Source organism: Bombina bombina, chromosome 4, assembly GCF_027579735.1.
Source record: "Bombina bombina isolate aBomBom1 chromosome 4, aBomBom1.pri, whole genome shotgun sequence".
Lineage (NCBI taxonomy): Eukaryota > Metazoa > Chordata > Amphibia > Anura > Bombinatoridae > Bombina > Bombina bombina.
The window spans coordinates 56,088,437-56,109,943 of record NC_069502.1 but is presented as its reverse complement, the minus strand read 5'-3'; the positions used below and the strand labels follow the sequence as shown (position 1 = coordinate 56,109,943).

Below are 21,507 nucleotides of genomic sequence, written 5' to 3'. Positions count from 1 at the left end.
TGTGTTGTTCAGTTGGTATTGATAAACCACAACACAGACAACTTCAATAAAATGGCTTTTTTTTTTATTGAAGCCATTTTATTGAAGTTGTCTGTGTTGTGGTTTATCAATACCAACTGAACAACACACAAAAGATTACACCTCTGCAGCACCTGAAGTCCAGCCATCAGGAGACACACTCAGAGTTTCAACTAGGACAAGTGCCTTTGGAGCTTGGCTTCCACAGTGTACTAGCCACTGATAAGTGCTAGCCTGCTTTCTTGCACTGGTCACAGCACAGTGTCATACCATCTGGTAAGCATAATACTTACTTATATCTATACCTACATATCCAGACGGTATCACGCTATTGTGGCGCCCTCTTTCTACTTTCTATTTTAACAGTTGTTCCACACTCTCTGGGATCAAGAGGAGCAGCCCTACCCACGTAACAGGAGGATACCTTTATCCCTTCAATTTACTACCAGTCTATGGACATTAAACAGGACTAATACGGTAGACTTGATCTACTATATTTTAAGTGTACTACCTGGTTTTATATTGATTATTGCTTTTTATATATTTTAAATATCAGCGCTCCTTTATATCCCTTTATTGGGATATGTTCACGCCATCTTAGATGATATCACTTAAAGGGAACCTTCAGTTTACAGTCCGCGCCGGATGTCTTGAAGATGGACCCGCTCCACGCTGGATGGATGAAGGTAGAAGGTGCCGTCTGAATGAAGACTTCTCACTTGGATGAGGACTTCGCCGACTGAATAAAGATCGAAGAGGCCGCATGGATGAAGACTTCTTGCTGCATGAATGAGGACTTCGCCAGCTGGATGAGGATGGATGTCAGGACTTCGATAACTGTAAGTGGATCTTCGGGGTTTAGTGTTAGGTTTTTTTAAGATTTTTTGGGGTGTTTTTTTTTTGGGTTAGGGTTTTGGGCAATGTAAAAGAGCTAAATGCCCTTTTAAGGGCAATACCCATCCAAATGCCCTTTTCAGGGCAATGTTTAGCTTAGGTTTATTTATATTGTTTTTTATTTGGGGGGTTTTGGTTGGGTGGGTGGTGGGTTTTACTGTTGGGGGGTGTTTGTATTTTTTTTTACAGGTGAAAGAGCTGATTTCTTTGGGGCAATGCCCCGCAAAAGGCCCTTTTAAGGGCCATTGGCAGTTTAGTGTAGGCTAGGGTTTTTTTTTATTTTGGTGGGGCTTTTTTATTTTGATTGGGCTATTAGATTAGGAGTAATTCATTTTTATTTTTGAAAATTTATTTTTTTATTTTTTGTAATTTAGTGTTTATTTTTTTGTAAGTTAGAAAATTGTATTTTAATAATTTGATTAATTTTATTTTATTGCAATGTTAGTTTTTAGTGTAAGGCAGGTTAAGTTTTATTTTACAGGTAACTTTGTATTTATTTTAACTAGGTAGCTAGTAAATAGTTAATAAAAATAAAACCTAAGATAGCTACAATATAACTATTAGTTATATTGTAGCTATCTTAGGTTTTATTTTACAGGTAAGTATGTTTTTATTTTTAATAGTTATATTGTGGCTATCTTAGGTTCTATTTTACAGGTAAGCATGTATTTTTTTTTTAAATAGGAATTATTTAGGAAATAATTGTAAGGCTTATTTAGCTTTATTTTAATTCTATTTGTTAGGTGGTGTTAGGGTTAGGGTTAGATTTAGGGTTAAGGTTACGTTAGGGTTAGTGCTATGCTAAGGGTTAGGGTTAGGTTTAGGGGTTAATATGTTTATTTAGTGTTAGTGATGTTGGAGGCCAGAGGTTTAGGGGTTAATAACTTTAGTATAGTGGCGGCGACATTGGGGGTGGCAGATTAGGGATTAATAACTGTAATGTAGGTGGCGGCGATGTTAAGGGTGGCAGATTAGGGGTTAATGTGTATTTAGGTGGCGGCGATGTTAGGGGCAGCAGAATAGGGGTTAATAAATGTATGTAGGTGTTGGTGATGTTAAGGGCGGCAGATTAGGGGTTAATAACTATATGTAGGTGGCGGCTATATCGTTGGCGGCAGATTAAGGGTTAATAACTGTAATGTAGGTGGTGGCGATGTTATGGGCAGCAGATTAGAGGTGTTTAGACTCGGGGTTTATGTTAGGGTGTTAGGTTTAAACATAACTTTTTATTTCCCCATAGACATCAATGGGGCTGTGTTATGAAGCTTTTGTTTCCGCAATCTCAGGTGTTAGGCTTTTTTTTGCCGGCTCTCCCCATTGTTGTCTATGGGGAACTCGTGCACGAGCACGTCAAAGCAGTGCTTGATTTTGGTGCGGTATGGAGCTCAACGCAACCATATCGCCTGCACAAGCCTGCTTTTTTAAAACTTGTAATATCAGCGATATAGGGAGGTAAAATAATGCCGAAAATTTTGCGGTTGTTAATTTCCCTATAGCGTTAAAAACTCGTTATCTAGCTGATAAATAGTTGCAAGATTTATAAAAAAAATACCTCTAATCAACTTTTCCTATCCCTAACTTTTTAGAGTTAAAATCCCCAAACAAAAAGTAAAAACTCTCTTGGTTAAAACCTAACTTAAAAAAAAATAACCAATTCAGTGTTAATCTTCCTGAGCACTCATATTAAATAAATGATAAACAACACTACAAAAAAAAAACAAAAAAAAAAACATAAGAACCCTTCTCATAACAATATGTTCCACTAGCCCCACCCCAAAACAAAATTACAACACCTCCATAACATTCTGCAGAAGAAGACCATACATATCCTCTCAGTGACCATACTGCCTCTTTAAATGGAGAGTCTAAATCACATTTCTCCAAACAGAAGATATCAGCATTGATATTAGACATCACATCAAAAATGGCAGCACATCTAGCTTTCATCCAAATTCAACGAACATTAAGAGAGGCTATATGGATAGATATGATTAATTAAAGGGACACTATACCCAAACATTTTCTTTCATGATTAAGGTAGAGAATACAATTTTAAACAACATTTCAATTTTCTTCTATTACCTAATGTGCTTCATTATTTAGATATACTTTAATGAAGAAATAGCAATGCACACGGTGAACCAATCACAGGAGGCATCTTTGTGCAGCTACCAATCAGCAGCTACTAAGTATATCTAGATATGCTTTTCAGCAAAGAATATCAAGATAATGAAGCAAATTAGATAATAGAAGTAAATTAGAAAGTTGTTTACAATTGTATGCTCTTTCTAAATCATGAAAGAAAAAAATTGTTTTTCATGTCCCTTTAATTAAAACAAAAAACACATTATATACAATATATATCCAGTGACAATGACTTATGGGGGTCTCCTCCCACCCTTGGCTTTCTTCATGTTTTTCTGGAACACTCCAGCAGACCTAGGAGCAAAACCATGTCTCTCTTTTCCATCAGGACCTTTTACAGACGTATCCTGGGGGACTTAAGTCTTAGGAGTAGAATCTTTTTTTGCCAGGCTTCCTTTATAGGAACAGGAACTTTCTGAAACTCCACAGATTCAGTGAAGGAGACAACTAGAGATCATATAAGTAGGAAACAGCACTTCCAGGTGAAGACTCAACATCAGAAAGAAGAGAAATTAGACACATCCTCAACCTCATTCAAATTAGACATCACTTCAGCTGACTGGTTGTAGGATCAATCTCCATCCCACCTTCACGCTGCAAGATTTCAGGGACTTCAGGCTGCTCTGCACCTGGGATAATATCCTCTGTAGAAGATGGCCTGGGATATATGGTGCTGGGGGGAGGTCAACCCCTCCACAGGGTGAGTAAATGTTTCTACAGTATCCACCTTGTTGGCCTCGGCTTAAACAGGTTTCTGCCCCCCACTCCCAGATCGAACACCCTGAGCTACAAAATATCTCCTTGCGAAGCATCCCCCACACACACTTAACAATCCATAATACAAATGCATACAGAAAGAAAAGCGCTCTACCAGGAACAAACAACATCTCTGTAGTTTGTTCTATGGTGAGTTACCACCTAGGAGCAGACTCTTCTAACCCAATTGTGCTTTTAACAGAGGAGAATTTTCCTGAGGTATATCAGTCTGATCCCACCTAGTAAGGTCAGTTCAGCCCCAAATACCAAGCAATCCTCCTCTGAACAAGGAATGAGGCAACTGCAAACAATTGCTTTTGTCTTCTGTGACCCTTTTCAGTGAAGTGCAGCTACATCCCTCTAAGCACACTGGGCAAGGAGTCCACATCTTGTATCCCCATCACCCCTAGAGAGACTTCTCAAGGGTCGAAATTATCATCTGTTGTTGCCATTTTCCTTGTTCAGAGGAGGATTGCCTGGCATTTTTGGGCTGGACTGACCCTGTTAGATATGATCAGACTGATATACTTCAGGAGAATTCTACTCTGTGAAAAGCACAATTTGTAATGCTCCTGGATTACTCCTCTATCAGACCGAACTCGGCCAGTAGTCTTGTTATCCCGGCGTTGAGCCGGAATGATAGGGAATATCCCAGAGCCGAGAAAGTTAGTAAGATGAGGAGGGTGGCAGTTTTTAGGGGCAGTTTTGTTTTAGGGCTAGTGTTGTATTTTTTTTTTTTTGCTCTCTCTTGGGAAAGTCATTTTGTTATCACTAAAACAATTTTTATTAAACATAGAAACATAAAATTTGACAGTAGATAAGAACCAAAAAGGCTCATCAAGTCTACCCATATTACATGTTACTTTTTCCTTAGGACAGCCTTATGCATGTCCCAGGCATTTTTTAATTCCTTTACATATGTATCAAGCTCCAAATGGAGCTTGATGCCCCGTGTTTCTGGAGAGCCTACAGGCTCGCCAGAAACAACAGTTATGAAGCAGCGGTCACAAAGACTGCTGCTCCATAACCTGTCCTCCTGCTCTGAGCAGGCGGACAGACATCGCCGGAAATCAACCCGAACGAGTACGATCGGGTTGATTGACACCCCCCTGTTGGCAGCCGATTGGCCGCAAGTCAGCAGGGGGTGGCGTTGCACCAGCAGCTCTTGTGAGCTGCTGGTGCAATGCTGAATACGGCGAGCGTATTGCACCCTGTATTCAGCGAGGTCTGGCGGAAATAATCCGCACTGTCGGATCAGGTCCGCCAGACCTTGATAACTTGGGGTCTTTGTATTTACCACCTAGACTGGTTATATTATATATTTGCAGTTATATTTTTTGTTTGTGTTTAATGGAAATGTTATTTTAGGATTTCTTTTATTGTAAATATGATATTTTATTAAATCAAAGAATAACAAAACAATCATCTGGAGCTGCTATTTTCCTTGTTCAGAGGGTAATTGCCTGGTATTTTGGGGCTGTACTAACCTTGTTAGTCTGGATCAGACTTATATACTTCAGGAGATTTCTCTGTGAAAAGCACAAATGGGCTAAACAAAGCTACTCCTAGGTGGCAACCAGGCCATAGAACAAGCTACTGAGTAGTTCAATCCTTGAAGAATGTTTCTCTTTCTGTTTTTTTATCCCTAATAACTACATCCTCTAAACTGCCAAAGCCTCTATTTCTAAACCAACCTCCCTAGAAGAAAACCCTTCTCCGTTATTTTAATATAAATGCAGGAAAGTACAAAAAGGCTTGAAATATCTCCTTATTCAACTCATATGCTATATCAACTATGGGAATATAAATTATATAGCAGTGAGGGTCAACCTCCTAACATATGGGGGCCACAGAAGCCTTATGTAGATACAAATTATAGAAACCTTAAGGGCATATACAATTATGTCTACACATAAATGATAAAATATTTCCTAAAAATATCCAGTGGAGCAGGGCCTGGTTTAGATAAGGGTGCAGGCTACCTTCTATGTGCGGTTTCCCCTCTCAATGGCTCTTTTGAGTTGTAGTCACCTTGTTTATACACCACCAGAATTGCTACTCACATGTAGAAAAGCACCAAAGAGGCACTTGTAGGGCAGACTGGAACTTTGCAATTGTCCAGCTGACTGAATACTGGCAATGCAGGTCCAATGACAGGGAAGTATTAGTACTCAGTAGGTGTGGATGACACCTTTAGTGAGAGAACACAAAGCCACATCACCTAGCACAGTAAGACACACAGCCTTTGGCAGTATTAAAGTGCTTTACATACATGTAGCACCAGATAGGTGCTGTAAATGCGAGCTGGAACTTCTCAGCCACCCAGCACATTGCACTCCTGCAAACAGCTAACAGGGGTCTTGTGTGAAGGAAGTTATATGGTCCCAGGGAAGAAAAAATCAATCACAGAAAATAGAAGCAAGTGTATATAAAAAAGTATAATTTATTAAAAACAGCAACGCGTTTCTCAGTCACAAAAGGACTGTTTCTTCAGAGCATGTCCACAGGACTATTTGTTCTACCAAGCGGATAGTACTTTCAACACATTTGCACATCCCTTCTACTATGCCTTCAATCACCCTAACACTACACATAGATTAAAGGGACCATCTGGTCAAAATTTAAATGCACATAGATCAATCACAACTTTCAATGGAAACATATTTGCAATATACATGTATTGGCAACAATGCTTCATGTAAAAGTTATCACTTTTACATTTTTTCTCTTCACGTGCATGTGAAGCATTGCTAGATATTCTCAGTGCACCAGCATTTTTAATAATGCAACTTCTCAGAAAGCAAGTGTGGCTTGTACCATATCAGCAATGATGCAAATTAAATCATTACCAGAACCAGATGATAGACCTTAGGCTCTCTGAGCAAGTTCTACGTCTAAGTGCTGGTACGCTGAGCATACTTGAAAACACTTATAAAACAGCTATAACTTTTAATAGAAACATTTATATATATATATATATATATATATATAATAATAATAGAATTTGTCTGTAGTAAATATTATGGTTATTGTAAAATATCTAAACATGGGCATTCATGTCGTTACAAATGCACATTCTTTAATAAAATATGGCTATTCATTTCACTTTAACAAGACAAATATCCAAACGAATGCAACATTAAAGAAAATGAAGAATAATGCTGAATTTGTCAGTATTCCTTTTTTCCATTAAATAGTTGAAAACAACTACCTAAGCGCACTAGAAGAAAAATAAAGAGCAGCGCCTCATGGTGCAGGAACTTCAATATTCAAATGAATATCTGTGCATAAAGTGCTGCCGAATGGCTACTCACAAGGAAATATGCACTGTGATGTAGTGCAAGTAACACAGCCTGGGCTTTGCAATCTCCAGCTGACTGTTGTATGTGTTGGCTCCCAGGCAATGGGACAAGACACCAGCCTGAAGAAACAGCTATATAGCTGAGAAACGCGTTGTATGTATTTTATCTTAATAAAGGTCCTTTAGTGCAGTCCCTGGTAGCCTCCAAGCTTAACCTCCTGTTAGCACAGCCGGGGCTCTGAAGTAGAGCAGAAGGTGAGTGCGGCTCTCCCGCACGCTTAGGTAAGTATTTTACGCTACAGGTGAACCTTTTCACCTATAGCAGTAGAACATGTACATTCATTTAAAGGGACACTGAACCCCAGTTTTTTCTTTTTGTGATTCAGATAGGGCATGAATTTTTAAGCAACTTTCTAATTTACTCCTATTATCAAATTTTCTTCATTTTCTTGGTATCTTTATTTGAAATGCAAGAATGTAAGTTTAGATGCTGGCCCATTTTTAGTGAACAACCTGGGTTGTTCTTGCTGATTGGTGGATAAATTCATCCACCAATAAAAAAGTGCTGTCCAGAGTACTGAATCAATAAAAAGCGTAGATGCCTTCTTTTTCAAATAAAGATAGCAAGAGACTGAAGAAAAATTGATAATAGGAGTAAATTAGAAAGTTGCTTAAAATTGCATGCTCTATCTGAATCACGAAAGAAAAAATTTGGGTTCAGTGTCCCTTTAATGAAAATAAATGTAAATGCTCCATGAATGGTTGGTAATTGTTTAGCTGTTTACTTTAAAACAAGACAAATACCGAACAGAACGGACTGCGAATATTCAAAATACAAGGTATTTTGAATATTCGGAACAAAAGATTTTGCAGAACAGATATCTTGCCCGTGCACGCGTCTAATAATAACATTTAGCTACATTACACTCATTGTTTTTTCTCCTCTACAGACCCCTATCTCAGTATGCAGTAATAGCTGTACTCCCGGATATCGTATGTCTAAAATAGAGGGGCAGCCAGAATGCTGCTATGACTGTGTCTTGTGCTCTGCAGGGGAAATATCTAATACAACAGGTTTGTGATTCCTGCACACTGCTAGAAACATAACAAAAAAATCTGAATTTAAAAAATAAATAAATACATGAATCATTAGATTATCAGGTTGATACATAGAGAAGAAACTATTAGAATAGTAAATATGTGAGTAACCATAAATTCAAATATTGCCCAGCTGTAATCTAGATTTGTGTGTAATTGTCATATTAAAATATTCAACATATACTTTGTCATTTTGGTAAAGATTCCTTGTAAAATAAGAAACTAGTCAGTGTCACAGAAAGCAATGTTAAAGCATTCACCCTAGGGGGTAGATTTATTAAGCACTGGATGCTGCATTCTACGAAGCAGCGGTGGTAAGACCGCGTCTCCTTAAAGGGATAGTATACACTAGATTTTTCTTTGCATAAATGTTTTGTAGATGATCCATTTATATAGCCTATACAGTTTGTATTTTTTTTAAAAAGTATAGTTTTGCTTATTTTTACATAACATTGTGCTGATTTTCAGATTCCTAACCAAGCCCCAAAGTTTTAGAAGAATACTGATGTATACCTACTCCAGCTTGCTCCTGTTTGTGTAAAGGGTCTTTTCATATGCAGAGGAAGGGGGAGGGGGGAGTGTCTGGGAGTTTCAGCTACCTTTTCAACAGAGCTTAACTGGGAACTTCTAAGTAAGTTTTCTTTCCTAAGACATGGAGAGTCCATGACGTCATTCCAATTACTAGTGGGAATATCACTCCTGACCAGCAGGATTAGGCAAAGAGCACCCCAGCAAAGCTGCCCTAGTTATAGAATGCCAGAGTTGGTTACTCTGTTCTTTCTTTTTCTACAGGTCTATGTGAGGAGTATGTGTCCTTTCACACCTTGTAAGGTGTCGTCCTGCCTGACAGCTAGATTGCCGGTAAGTGCCTTTTTTCTTCCAGGTATTGGAGACTTGCACTTAAGAAAACTGATAAGCAACTTTAATTTGGGACATATTATATCCTTTATATAGGATATTTATAGGCAGGGTGCAGGCACTGTATTTGTGTTTAAGGAGACTAAGAGGTTAATACTTTTATTGGGTTAAAGTATATCCTTTACTGTTCATTGTGGCTCATGTTCTATTTATACATAAGGGTTAATGTATATTGAGGATATTGGGCTAATTTGTTTGGACCGTTTAATGATCTTGCAGATAAGATCAGTTTCTCAGAAATGTGCGCTTTTAATTTAGCTGTGCAGTTTCTAATCGGATAGTCATGTGACTTCTGCTCTTCTGCATTCAGTTTCTAAAGTAGAGCGGCCTTGTCACTGTCCGACAGCTCCTGTGCTCATTTCATTCCGGAGAATGCTCGGATAGGCAGGAGAGTCCTCTGACGTTTTTTTTTTTTTTTTCATTATCACAATCTGCAGTTTGGAACAGTGTGAATCTTTTGTCTGATTTATACTACGGTGGTCAGGTAAGACACCTCAGTCAGGCTGAGGTGCAGAGGTCCTGATTCAGTTTATTTAGCTAGCGTTGGGAAGCATTTAAAGATAAGTAGAGTTAAACACTCTGAGGTATTATTTTCTTAAAGTGTCGGTACCAAATAAAATAAAATAAAAAATCCACAATAACTTTGGGGAAAAGATATTATGGATATGGATCAAGATTTTGATAAATGCTTGTTATGCCTTGAGGCACAAATTGTTTTGCCTATGCAGTTCTGTGCTGTATGCTTAGCTAGAACTTTTGAATGTAAAGATAGATTGTTGCCCTCTGAGCCCAATGTCTCTCAGGATGATGCTGTTCAGGCAATGCCACAGCTTTCTCCTCAAACATCCCAAGCCTTAATGGCATCACATACAGTGTCCTGCAGTTCTTCTCAGCCTCCTGTAGGAGTTTATGTGCCAAGCTTTAAGCTTGAACACAGAACAAAAAGTGGAACATAGGAGAAATTCCACACAAATGTATGCACACATAGCACTCTAGGCCCAGACTAGTAGGCAGAAGTTTCCAGAAAGGGTTAAAACTTAACTTTTATTCAAATGTTTATAAAAATAGGGTAACACGCAATTTAAAAGTACCAAGACACTAGCAATTTATGGAATGTGATCATTTGTAAAGGGAGTTATGATAGGACAATATAAGGCCCAAATGTGAATGTCGTCCTACTACTCCTAATGTGAAAACCTAATATCTGGGTAATGGGCTCCTAACTAAAATGGATCCTATGAGTCCTGATAGAATATAAAGTCTAGCTAGTTATATAATTAAATAAAAGATAGAAAATACTGAACCAACTCACGCAGGGTTAATAATGCTCTAAAAAATGTTGTACTGCTTCAAGATGTATAAACATATGCTAAATATGTTGTGATCTGTGTCCACTCATATATAAGAATGTACCTATGCCATATATATACATATCTAGTTCAAATCAAACTATATAATAGCGTTTAATCTCCTTTTTTTCTGGATCAAGTTCTGATGGGTTATCGTAACTCACACTCCCTGTCAAATATTAGGAGGTGTATACCTTTGTGTACTGTTAAAGGAGGTATTGGCTACTCTGGACGACTCTGATACTTTTGACATAGCCAACCCTAAGAAATCTAGTAAACTTAATAAATACTATGATGTTCCTTCCTTTGTGGAAGTGTTTCCTGTACCAGACCGTGTGACTGAGATTATTACACAGGAATGGGAGAGGCCAGGGATACCTTTCTCCCCGTCTCCCGTCTTTAAAAAGATGTTTCCTGTTGCTGACTCCATTAAAGATTCATGGCACACGGTGCCTAAAGTAGAAGGGGCTATTTCTACTCTGGCTAAGAGAACTATGATCCCTATAGAGGATAGCTGGTCCTTTAAGGATATCATGGACAAGAAGCTGTAGGCTTATTTGAAAAAGATGTTTGTTCATCAGGGTCTGCAATGGCAACCTGCAGTTTGTATTGCCACAGTAGCTAGTGCAGGATCTTATTGGTGCAAAGCCTTGTCTGGATCAATTTTAGAAGAGACTCCATTGGAGGATATTCAAGATAGGATTAAGGCTCTCAAACTAGCCAATTCTATTAATTCTGACACTAACATGCAATTTATTAGACTGGGAGCCAAGATGTCTGGCTTCACTGTCCTAGCCCATGGGGCTTTTTGGCTAAAATCTTGGTCAGCTGATGTTGCCTCCAAGTCCAAGCTTTTGGCACTTCCTTACAAGGGTAAAACCTTGTTTGGACCTGGTCTGGCAGAAATTATTTCTGATATTATGGGTAGAAAAGGGTCTTTTCTAACACAAGACAAGAAGAACAGTCCTAAAGGACGTCAAAGTAATTTCCGTTCCTTTCGTAACTTCAAAGGTCAAAAGTCTTCCTCTCCCTCATCCAAGCAGGAGCAGTCCAAGTCTTCTTGGAAGCCCAATCAGTCTTTGAATATGGGGAAGCAATCTATGAAACCCTCAGCTGAGTCTAAGTCAGCATTAAGGGTCAGTCCCCGGTCCGGTTTCGGATCAAGTGGGGGGCAGATTTTCCCTGTTTTATCAAGCGTGGGTACGAGATGTCCCAGATCCTTGGGCTGTGGACATAGTATCTCAGGGGTAAAAAATTGAATTTGAATCTTGCCCTCCCAGGGGCAGATTACGCCTCTCAAGATTATCTGCAGACCAGGTAAAAAGAGTCATTCTTGAACTGCTTTTCAGTATCTTTTTTTCTTTGGAGTGATTGTTCCAGTTCCACTAAGGGAACAGGGTCTAGGATTTTATTCAAATCTGTTTGTGGTTCCCAAAAAAGACGTAACTTTGCAACCCATTTTAGATCTGAAGTGTCTCAACAAATTTGTTAGGGTACCATCCTTCAAAATAGAAACCATTCGTTCCATTATTCCTTTGGTCCAAGGGGGTCAGTTCCTGTCGACCATAGACCTAAAGGACACATATCTTCATGTTCCCATCCACAGGGATCATCACAAATTCATGAGATTTGCTTTTCTAGAAAAGCCTTTTCAGTTTGTGGCACTTCCGTTTGGCATTGCCACAGCTCCCAGAATCTTCTCAAAGGTTATGGGTGCTCTCTTGGCAGTAGTCAGGTCTTGGGAATTGCTGTGGTGCCCTACCTGAACGACATATTGGTTCAGGCACCATCTTTTCACCAAGTAAACAATACAGAGATATTGTTGTCTTTTCTATGTTCCCACAGATGGAAAGTGAATCTGGAAAAGAGTTCCCTTGTTCCAGCTACAAGGGTGGTTTTCTTAGGGATCATTATAGATTCCCTATCTATGAAAAATTTTCTGACAGAGGTCAGAAAATCCAAAATTCTCTCCTCTTCCCTCTCTCTTCAATCTGCTGTTCTAGATCTATCATCTGACACAGATCCGAATGGTCTCTGTTGCAGAGCTCTCAAATGTAATCGAGCAAAGGGAATAATGTAAATGGAAGCGACCATCAGACCAATTACCTCCATGCATTAAGCCACTGATGGCCGCTTCCATTTACATTATTCCCTTTGCTTGATTACATTTGAGAGCTCTGCAACAGAGACCATTCGGATCTGTGTCAGATGATAGATCTAGACCAGTCAACAAGAGACTCTCTCCCATTGTGGCTTTCTCAGGAGCATCTGTCTCAGGGCACATGCTTCCGGAGACCTTCCTGGGTGATTGTGACTACAGACGCCAGCCTGCTAGGCTGGGGTACAGTCTGGGACTCATTAAAGGTGCAGGGACTATGGACTCGGGAGGAGTCTGCTCTCCCATTAACATTTTGGAGTTGAGAGCGATTTACAATGCTCTGATGGCTTGGCCTTAATTGTCCTTAGCCCAGTTTATCTGGTTCGATTCGGACAACATCACCTCAGTGGCTTACATCAACCACCAGGGTGGAACTCGGAGTAAATCTTCAGGTAAATCTTCAAGTGGGGGGTGCTGGAGTTGGATCTGATGGCATCTCAGCAGAAGGCCAAGCTTCCAAATGGTACAAGGTCAAGAGATCCACAGGCCACCCTGATAGATGCTCTGGCGGTTCCTTGGGTTTTCAGTCTAACATATCTGTTTCCTCCATTTGTGCTCCTTCCATGCATCATTGCTCGTATCAAACAGGAGAGAGCATTGGTAATTCTAATAGCTCCTGCAGGATCTGGTATGCAGACTTAGTGAAGATGTCATCTCTGCCACCTTGGAGGTTTCCTCTGAGGAAGGACCTTCTAATTCAGGGTCCTTTCCTCCATCCAAATCTCGTTTCTCTGAAGCTGACTGCCTTGAAATTGAACGCTTAGTTTTGGCTAAGCATGGGTTTTTCTCAGTCAGCCATTGAGACCATGCTGCAGGCTTGCAAGCCTGTTACTCTTAAAATTTACCATAAGATATGGTGTAAATACCTTTATCGGTGTGAATCAAAGGTCTACTCTTGGAGTAGGGTCAGGATTCCTAGAATTTTGTCCTTTCTCCAGAAAGGTCTGGAGAAAGGGTTGTCAGTCAGTTCTCTGAAGGGTCAGATTTCTGCATTATCTATTCTTTTATATAAGCACCAGGCGGATGTGCCAGATGTTCAATCTTTTTGTCAGGCCTTGGTCATAATCAGGCCTTTGTTTAAGCCTGTTGCTCCTCCTTGGAGCCTTAACCTTGTTCTTAAAGTTTTGCAGCAGGAGGGCGGAGCTAGCCACAGAGCCGAGTGGTCGCAAGTGTGAAGAGCTCCACAAAGAATTAAGTAATTAAAGTAGTTTTTACTAAAATTTTGAGAAATTATTTGAATTAATACCCCTTCATTGCTGGACACTGACCATCTGAGGGCAAGTAAAGGCAGTCATCCACAACCCGGGCTATTCTGGGCCTGAAAGCAGCGTTTTACTAGAGACAGGCTGAACCATCACAGCAGACACTGGAGGGTCGGGGCTCCGCTCCGGTGTCTCTGCGCCACGAGTCCTTACTGGTTGGCTCTAGTGGAGGATCTGTGCGGATAACAAACTGGCATTAATGGCCCACGCTGCCTCCATCGACCTACAAGTTGGCCCTCCTGTTTCCGATCCACTGCCGTGTGCTAATTGATCCTGAGTACTGGGCATCAGAGAGGCTCCCCTGCAACTGCTCTTACCTTCTAGCTGGGCCCAGGAGGAAGAAGTCGGAGCGGCATCTAAGTGGCGTGACAATCCGCCATTAGCAAGGAGTGCACGTACCTCCCCTATGTTGCCGCTGCTCTGACAGAAACCCGTGGGCCACACTTGAGGTGGCTATTGAGAGCTAACTCCCGTAACCTCCCCAGTCAGTGGAGAGTGTCCGGAGACAACTTGTGGAGTGAGATCTACCCGAGGAGGGGCCCTGACGTTGCTTTATCTAACTACCTCATGCTTACCCCTGGGACTCACCTGTCGCTATCACCACAACCCGGTTCGTGTCCCCACCTTACAGCCAGGGGGGCAACCTATCTGCTCAACACTGAAGCCGTGGGCTGTTTCGGGCCCTCATATCTGCATGCAGGCTACATCAACAGATTGTGAAATCCAGCCACCACGTGGGGAGGGCCTAGCTGGGCCATAAACGTTCAGCTGCTCAACTCAAAATAGGAACTAGCCCCTCTATAAGGACACCTGAGGACTCTATACACAGGGGTAAGAACTAATTGTATTTCTATATTAGACGCTGTCCCATTCCTTCCACTTATAAGGCAACATTTCAAAGTATTACCTGCCTTAACCTAAGGCCTCCTCATTGAACTGCTTTTCACCACCTCAGCCTTATGCACTATCATCCCCATTGCGCCTCAAGCCAATAAACTTTACATGAGTCTGGCCTAACTATCAAGGGGTTCCCCTGGGCCCACTTTGGTTTTTAGTTGTCCTCTGGTCGCCCCACGTCCCTTTCAGACTGAACCAGAACAATTGGAAATACACTGGGTCTTCCCTAATACTGGAAAAGCCACATCTACCCCAGTTGTCAATTTGGACACAAAATTCAGCCCTTACTTACATATAACCTGCTATCCTTTTTAAGCCTGGGGCTACTCTAACAACCAACCACCTGTACAGAAGCAAACATAAGCGGCTGTCCCAGTACTTATTTGGTCCATAGATCTCTAGACATCCTGGGGGGTAGTTATCAAGCCGTCAACCTCAAATACGCTGGAATTCCGCAGCGTATTTGTGGCGAGGCTGATTCGCCTTAGTTATCAAAGGCTCGAGACCGGCAAAAGTAGAATTTTGTGACGTAAGCTTCGATCTGCCGGACTCAGTCCGACACAGATCGATTCTTACGTCACTCCAGATGTTCCGCACACAAGTGCGGCACATTCTCACTACTTTTGCTAGTTATCAAATGACTAGCAGGTACGCTCGGCACTTTTACGGCCCAGCGTACCTGGTTTTCAATCCGCCGCCCCTGGAGGCGGCGGATCCCATAGGAATCAATGGGAGTCTGACCATAGCGAAAGTACAAGTTCGCTGCTGACAGACATCCCATTGATTTCTATGGGAGCTGTCTGCACCTAACACCCTAACATGTACCCCGAGTCTAAACACCCCTAATCTGTCCCCCCCTACACCGCTGCAACTAAATAAAGTTATTACCCCCTAAACCGCCGCTCCCGGAACCCACCGCAAGCTACTCTATACATATTAACCCCTAAACCGCCGCTCCCGGAGCCCACCGCAACCTATATTAAATGTATTAACCCCTATCCTGCCCCCCCTACACCGTCGCCACCTATAATAAATTTATTAACCCCTAATCTGCCCCCATACACCGTCGCCACCTATAATAAATGTATTAACCCCTAATCTGCCCCCCCTACACCATCGCCACCTATAATAAATGTATTAACCCCTATTCTGCCCCCCACTACGCCCCCGCCACTGTAATAAAATTATTAACCCCTAAACCTAAGTCTAACCCTAACCCTAATGCCCCCCTAACTTAAATATTAATTAAATAAATCTAAATAATATTTTTATTATTAACTAAATTAATCCTATTTAAAACTAAATACTTACCTTTAAAATAAACCCTAATATAGCTACAATATAAATAATAATTATATTCTAGCTATCTTAGGATTTATTTTTATTTTACAGGCAACTTTCAATTTATTTTAACTAGGTACAATAGCTATTAAATAGTTATTAACTATTTAATAGCTTGTTAAAAATCAAATTAAGGAAAGAACTGTGGGGGAGAGTAACCAGTGGAGCGGCGTGCTAACACCAATTTATTGCTCACAAACTGTGTAAGAATATGCAGCTTGCATACATGCAGTGTTCTTTAGAGACAGTCCTGAGCTCTGTTAGTAGGAGTGAGGTTCCGTCCGTTTCCTAATCAGACCGGTGCCTCGTCACAACTATCACACCGCAAAATGAATAAATATATACATTCACAAAAGTTCACAACGAGTTTGCCAAATGCAGAACTGTGGGATAAAAGCAAACTTGTACCTTCAATCCTGCTGTCACCCACCGGGAATCGTCCTCTGTCTGCCAATTGCTGCCGTGTGATTTGTGTCTCCGCCGGTAAGAGGTGCCGTGTAGCTCCCAAGGCAACTTCCTCTGTCAATGCGGTGTGTGACACCTCCTCTCCAAATGTCCCTGACAACGAGCAGGCTGTGCGGTCAGAGTATTGCGCTCACTTCCTGCCTGTGCTCTCTCCGGGAGGCCAATAGGAACAAAGTGAAAGAATGCGAGGAGCACAGGTGCGAATGAGTTGCAACAAAAAAGGGTTTATTTAAAAAAAACTAATAATGTTACAACGCAAATGAGTGAAATAAACACACCATGGTGAGTCAGTGACTAACCAAAAAACGAACAGTGTGAGGGGAGAGTAGGAACGTTCTCCCCAGGGTTAATACATGACAAAGTAAATCTACTGTTGGAAGCAGACTGCAAAAATAGACAGGTATACGCGTTTCAGCAGATTGCCTTACTCATTGCCTAGTTAAAAATGTTTGTGTGTGCTCTTTAAAAAGGCTAGCAGTCAGCTTCCCATTGGTTGCTGGGGACCCACCCATTATTGCTAAAAACCAAAAGGGACCAATCAAGAAGTTCTGTTTAGTACACAGAAAATCAAATACAGTGTTTACATTGAAACTCCTAATGTGTTATGTAGCATACTAATAAATTAATTAATTAACCTCCACTGCATGGATAAAAGAGGCACAAATTTATCTGAGTTTTATCAACTACCTAGATATAAATAACCATGTGCAGTGAGTTGTAGAGTTACAATCATGCTATGTCTTGTATTTCATGGATAATGCGCAGTTCACCAGTTCTCTCTCATTCTAAGTAGAACTTCTGCTTCCATGTACTCTGAAATATAACATGAAAAATTATATAAGACATGCTATAATGGACATATAAAGCAAGATAAAAAATATAATGAATACACAGATTGAAAGCAACATCAACAAATTGTTGAGAAATGCATGAAATTAAATTCCGATTCTTCCTGTAGAGACATAAATATAACTACATACTGAACAAAATTAGAAGGAATAAAGGTAATGAGAGCCTAGAATATACAGATCTGTGAACGAAAACAGAGGATAATGTTCTTGTGACAGTATATGATAGTTAAACTGTCAGGGATGTTTAGTGTGCGATGGGACCTCAGTGTATGCATCTATTCACTAAGCTACTTTCCTTATTGTATTGCTAGATATTAAGTATTGATTCTGCAATAGATGGGGTGACGATTTCCGGTCTGAGGGCGGAGCTTAACAGCAGCATGCTCCATGTCGGCGTTCCGACCTAGTGACTACAATCACTGCCCCTACTCATTGCCTCATAGCCCCGACTCAAGAGGGGTTCAGTAGGGCTGAAATTTGGCTGTATGACAGCCTGAGGAGGAAATCTCAGAGGCCGCTTAGGCCGGCGGTAGAACCGCCACTTCACACTTCTTTTTCAAAGTCCAGGAGTTTCCAGCGTGCCCTGGTGCACAATTGCATCGAAAGCATACAGAGGGGATTGTACCCGCAACCTACCTTCATACGCAAGCCGCCTGCTTGCCGGGGATAGAGGAGCCTGTCCGCATAATCCGGAACCCAGAGAAGCTGCAGGGGGAGGTGCTGAAGGTGTGCGGAGGGATCCGGATGCTAAGCACCCCCACCACAGTGGCAAACTCAGTGGAGCTCCCACGACGTGGGGAGCACTGTTGATCCGGAGCAGACGGTGAATTCACGGACGAGAGATAAGGAGGCATCCCAATCCTACCCGGCAACTGCACTCTGGTAAGCCCTGATGGGTACTATTTAAAGAACTGTGCTGTCTTGTCCCTGCAGAGATTGTATGCATACGACACGGGCTGAGCTGTTTGGCTGTAAGGTGTTGCCGGGCGAAATAGTCCAGGTCTGAGCTGTGGACGGCTTAACAGGAGTACACGGGATATTTAGGACTGGGTCCCTAATCATTTGTTCCACTCTTTTGAGGATTGCTATGTTAGCCCTGTGTTTGTTACCATGAGGAGGGAGAGAGCAGAGAAAAGAAAAAAGAGAAGGACTTGTGCTGGAGCTAAAGGCTTACATGGGATCATTTCTTTTCCAGAGATTGTATATCTAGTAAACAGTGATCATGTTAAGCCTGTCTGTGTTACCGTAAGGAAAGAAGGGAAAAAAGGGCTTATGCTGAAGCTATAGGCATATTTGTGATCCTTTTTCTCCCCAGAGACTAAACATCTAGCAAGCAGTGAGCATGTCAAGTCTGACCGTGTTACCGTAAGGAAGGGAAGAAAGGAAAAAGAGAAAAAGGGCTTGTGCTAAAGTTATAGGCATATGTGTGACTTTTTTTCATTTTTTCTGTTTCCAGAGACTGAACTTTTAGCAAACAGTGATTAACATTGTGTTCCCCAGGGCTTGTTGGTAAGAGGTTTAGAGCCCAAAAGAATTGTGGTAGTTGCATGAGTTTTGTCATACTGCCAAGTACCCACATATAGCAATATTATAAGAAAAGTTACCTGAGAGAATTTTTTTTACTGCATTAATGTTTGTTTTTTGTTCATAAGCTTCAAAAAACAAAAAAAAAAAAAAAAAAAGGAGGGAAAGAAAGAAAGAAAAAAAGAATTTAATGTAAAGTGGGTTATTACTGTGTTTGAAGGCTAAATATTGTTTTCTACCCCAATATTCTGATAAATGTGTTTCTCGCTCTTAAATTCAACTTAGACCAGTATATGGTTAGATCATGGTCAGATTTAACTGTAATTATGTTTTTGAGCGAACAAAAGTACCAGATTATTAATAATAGAATTGGAGGAGCTGGTATCCTGACCGTTTTTTTTTTTTCCTGAGTTTAGTGAACGTTAAATTGGGCATAGGCCCTCAGCACTTTTTCACCAGTGGGTCCTTGACCCCCTGATTATTATTTTGTTTATTTATTGTTTTTTCCCTTTTGATATAGAGGCAGCTATCTGCCACCAAATGCACAGACAAATTTCCCACTTATATAATCACACTCTTTTGATTTTTTTTGCACTCACATAGGAGAAAGGTTTTTCCTCGCTGGATCTAGGGGTCCTCTACCCCAGTGTTTTGATTATTCACAATTATTTTCACATCAAAAGCCAAACCCTAGCTTAGTAGTGCGGGGTACTGGCCAGACATATTTTCTATTTTTTGTATTGCACTTAATGGATAAGTTTGTGTCACAGGTGAGAGCTAATTCACCTAAGATGCCTGTGAAGCCCAAGGATAAAAAAGCCAAAACGGCAGATACCAGTATCGATGGGGTGGCGGACATTGTGACGTCGGTCATCGATACTCAGGTATTGATTGGACAGCTTTCAGCTATGTTTTCCCCCCAATTTGAGGTAATCAAAAAGGAATTAGGTACTATAGTTACAGAAATAGGGGTACTCTCTTCAGAGGTTAAACAATTCTCAGCGAGAATGGTCGAAGCCGAGAATAGAATCTCTTTATTGGAAGATCAGGCAAATAGCTTTAAGGTAGCCTCCCAGAAACAACAGGCCAAAATAGACAGTATGCAATTGCGCCTGGAGGATCTCGAAGATCGCTCCAGACGCAATAACATCAGGATTATAGGCCTGCCTGAATTATCTGAATTTGATGACATAAGTAAATTCATGTCTGTTACGTTACCACAGGCCCTGGGTATGCCAACTCAATCCCTACCTCTAATAATTGAAAGGGCGCACAGGGTGGGCCCGAAGAGAGTGGCAGAGAATGGGTTTGCTAGACCTAGAATGGCTATATGCAAGTTTTTAAAATTTCAGGATAAAGTGGACATACTAAAATGGTTCAAAAAAACTGACCCTCCAATATTCGGCAACAGTAAAATCCTCTTGTTTCAGGATTTCTCTTCTGAGACTTCCTCCAGGAGGAAAGGGATGGCCCCATATTGCACCCAGCTCATAAATAAAGGTTTAAAAGCGAGACTACTTTATCCAGCTAGAATTGTAGTGGAGGATAAGGGAACAAGACACTCGTTCAGTGAAATTAACATGGTTAAAGATTTTATTAAGGCATACGAAGGCATACCAGATCAAACTCATAATCCGACCAGCAGAGCTCTGGCGGATTAGTGGGCTCTATATTACAGTTTAGGTATCCAGCTTGGTCAGAGCATGCATGAAGGATAATGGAAAAAAAGCTTATTTTGTTAATTATGATTATTGATAAGTCTGGACTTATTTATTTTAAAATCTTTCCTGTTTTTGTTGTTTTTTTTTTTTGTTTGTTTTTTTTTTCTTTCTATTTTTCTATTTTTTCTCTCTTCCCTCTCTCTTCTTTATTTCCCCCATTTTTTGATAGGGCGTATAGCAAAGGATGATGGCAGAAGGAGTTAAGATACTATCCTGGAATGTGGGGGGAATCTCTTCCCCAGTTAAACGTAAATTAATCATTAAAACTTTGGCTAAACATAAACCGGACCTAGTCTTTTTACAGGAAACGCACCTCAACGAGTTAGAGGCTGCCAAGCTTAAGATTAAATGGGTAGGAGAGGTTATCACCTCTTCAGGTCTTAGTAAAAAAGCGGGAGTGGTAGTTTTAATCCATAAAGAGCTTGAATACAAGATTATTAAAACTGAAATCGATCCCTCTGCTAGATATATTTTACTCCAAATCAGTATTATGAATACAAGATTCATATTTTGTAATATCTATGCCCCTAACCAATTTTCGGCAGAATTTTGGAGGAAAATCCAAAGTAAGTTATACCCGTTTAAAGGGGAAAATCTTGTGTTGTGTGGAGATTTTAACACGACCCTATACCCAGAATTAGACCGATTCTCCAAGAAAAATATGTCTCTATATAAAAAAAATGCCAAATTGTTTAAAAACTTCTGCTTCAAATTAAATCTGGTTGATATATGGCGCATCAAAAACCCGGATCTTCAGGTTTTTACGTGCGAGTCCAAAGCCCATAGGACCTTTTCTAGGATAGATCTGT

The 21,507-nt window shown here is 40.7% G+C and overlaps 1 protein-coding gene across 1 annotated transcript in view; it reads left to right on the top strand.

Annotated features, from left to right (window-relative positions):
- Positions 1 to 21,507, top strand: part of LOC128656862 (vomeronasal type-2 receptor 26-like) — a 109,329-nt gene that overhangs the window by 45,117 nt on the left and 42,705 nt on the right. The window contains exon 4 of the mRNA XM_053711028.1: positions 8,065 to 8,188. Within this exon, the coding sequence (XP_053567003.1) occupies positions 8,065 to 8,188 (124 nt within the window). The remainder of the gene's footprint in view (positions 1 to 8,064; positions 8,189 to 21,507) is intronic.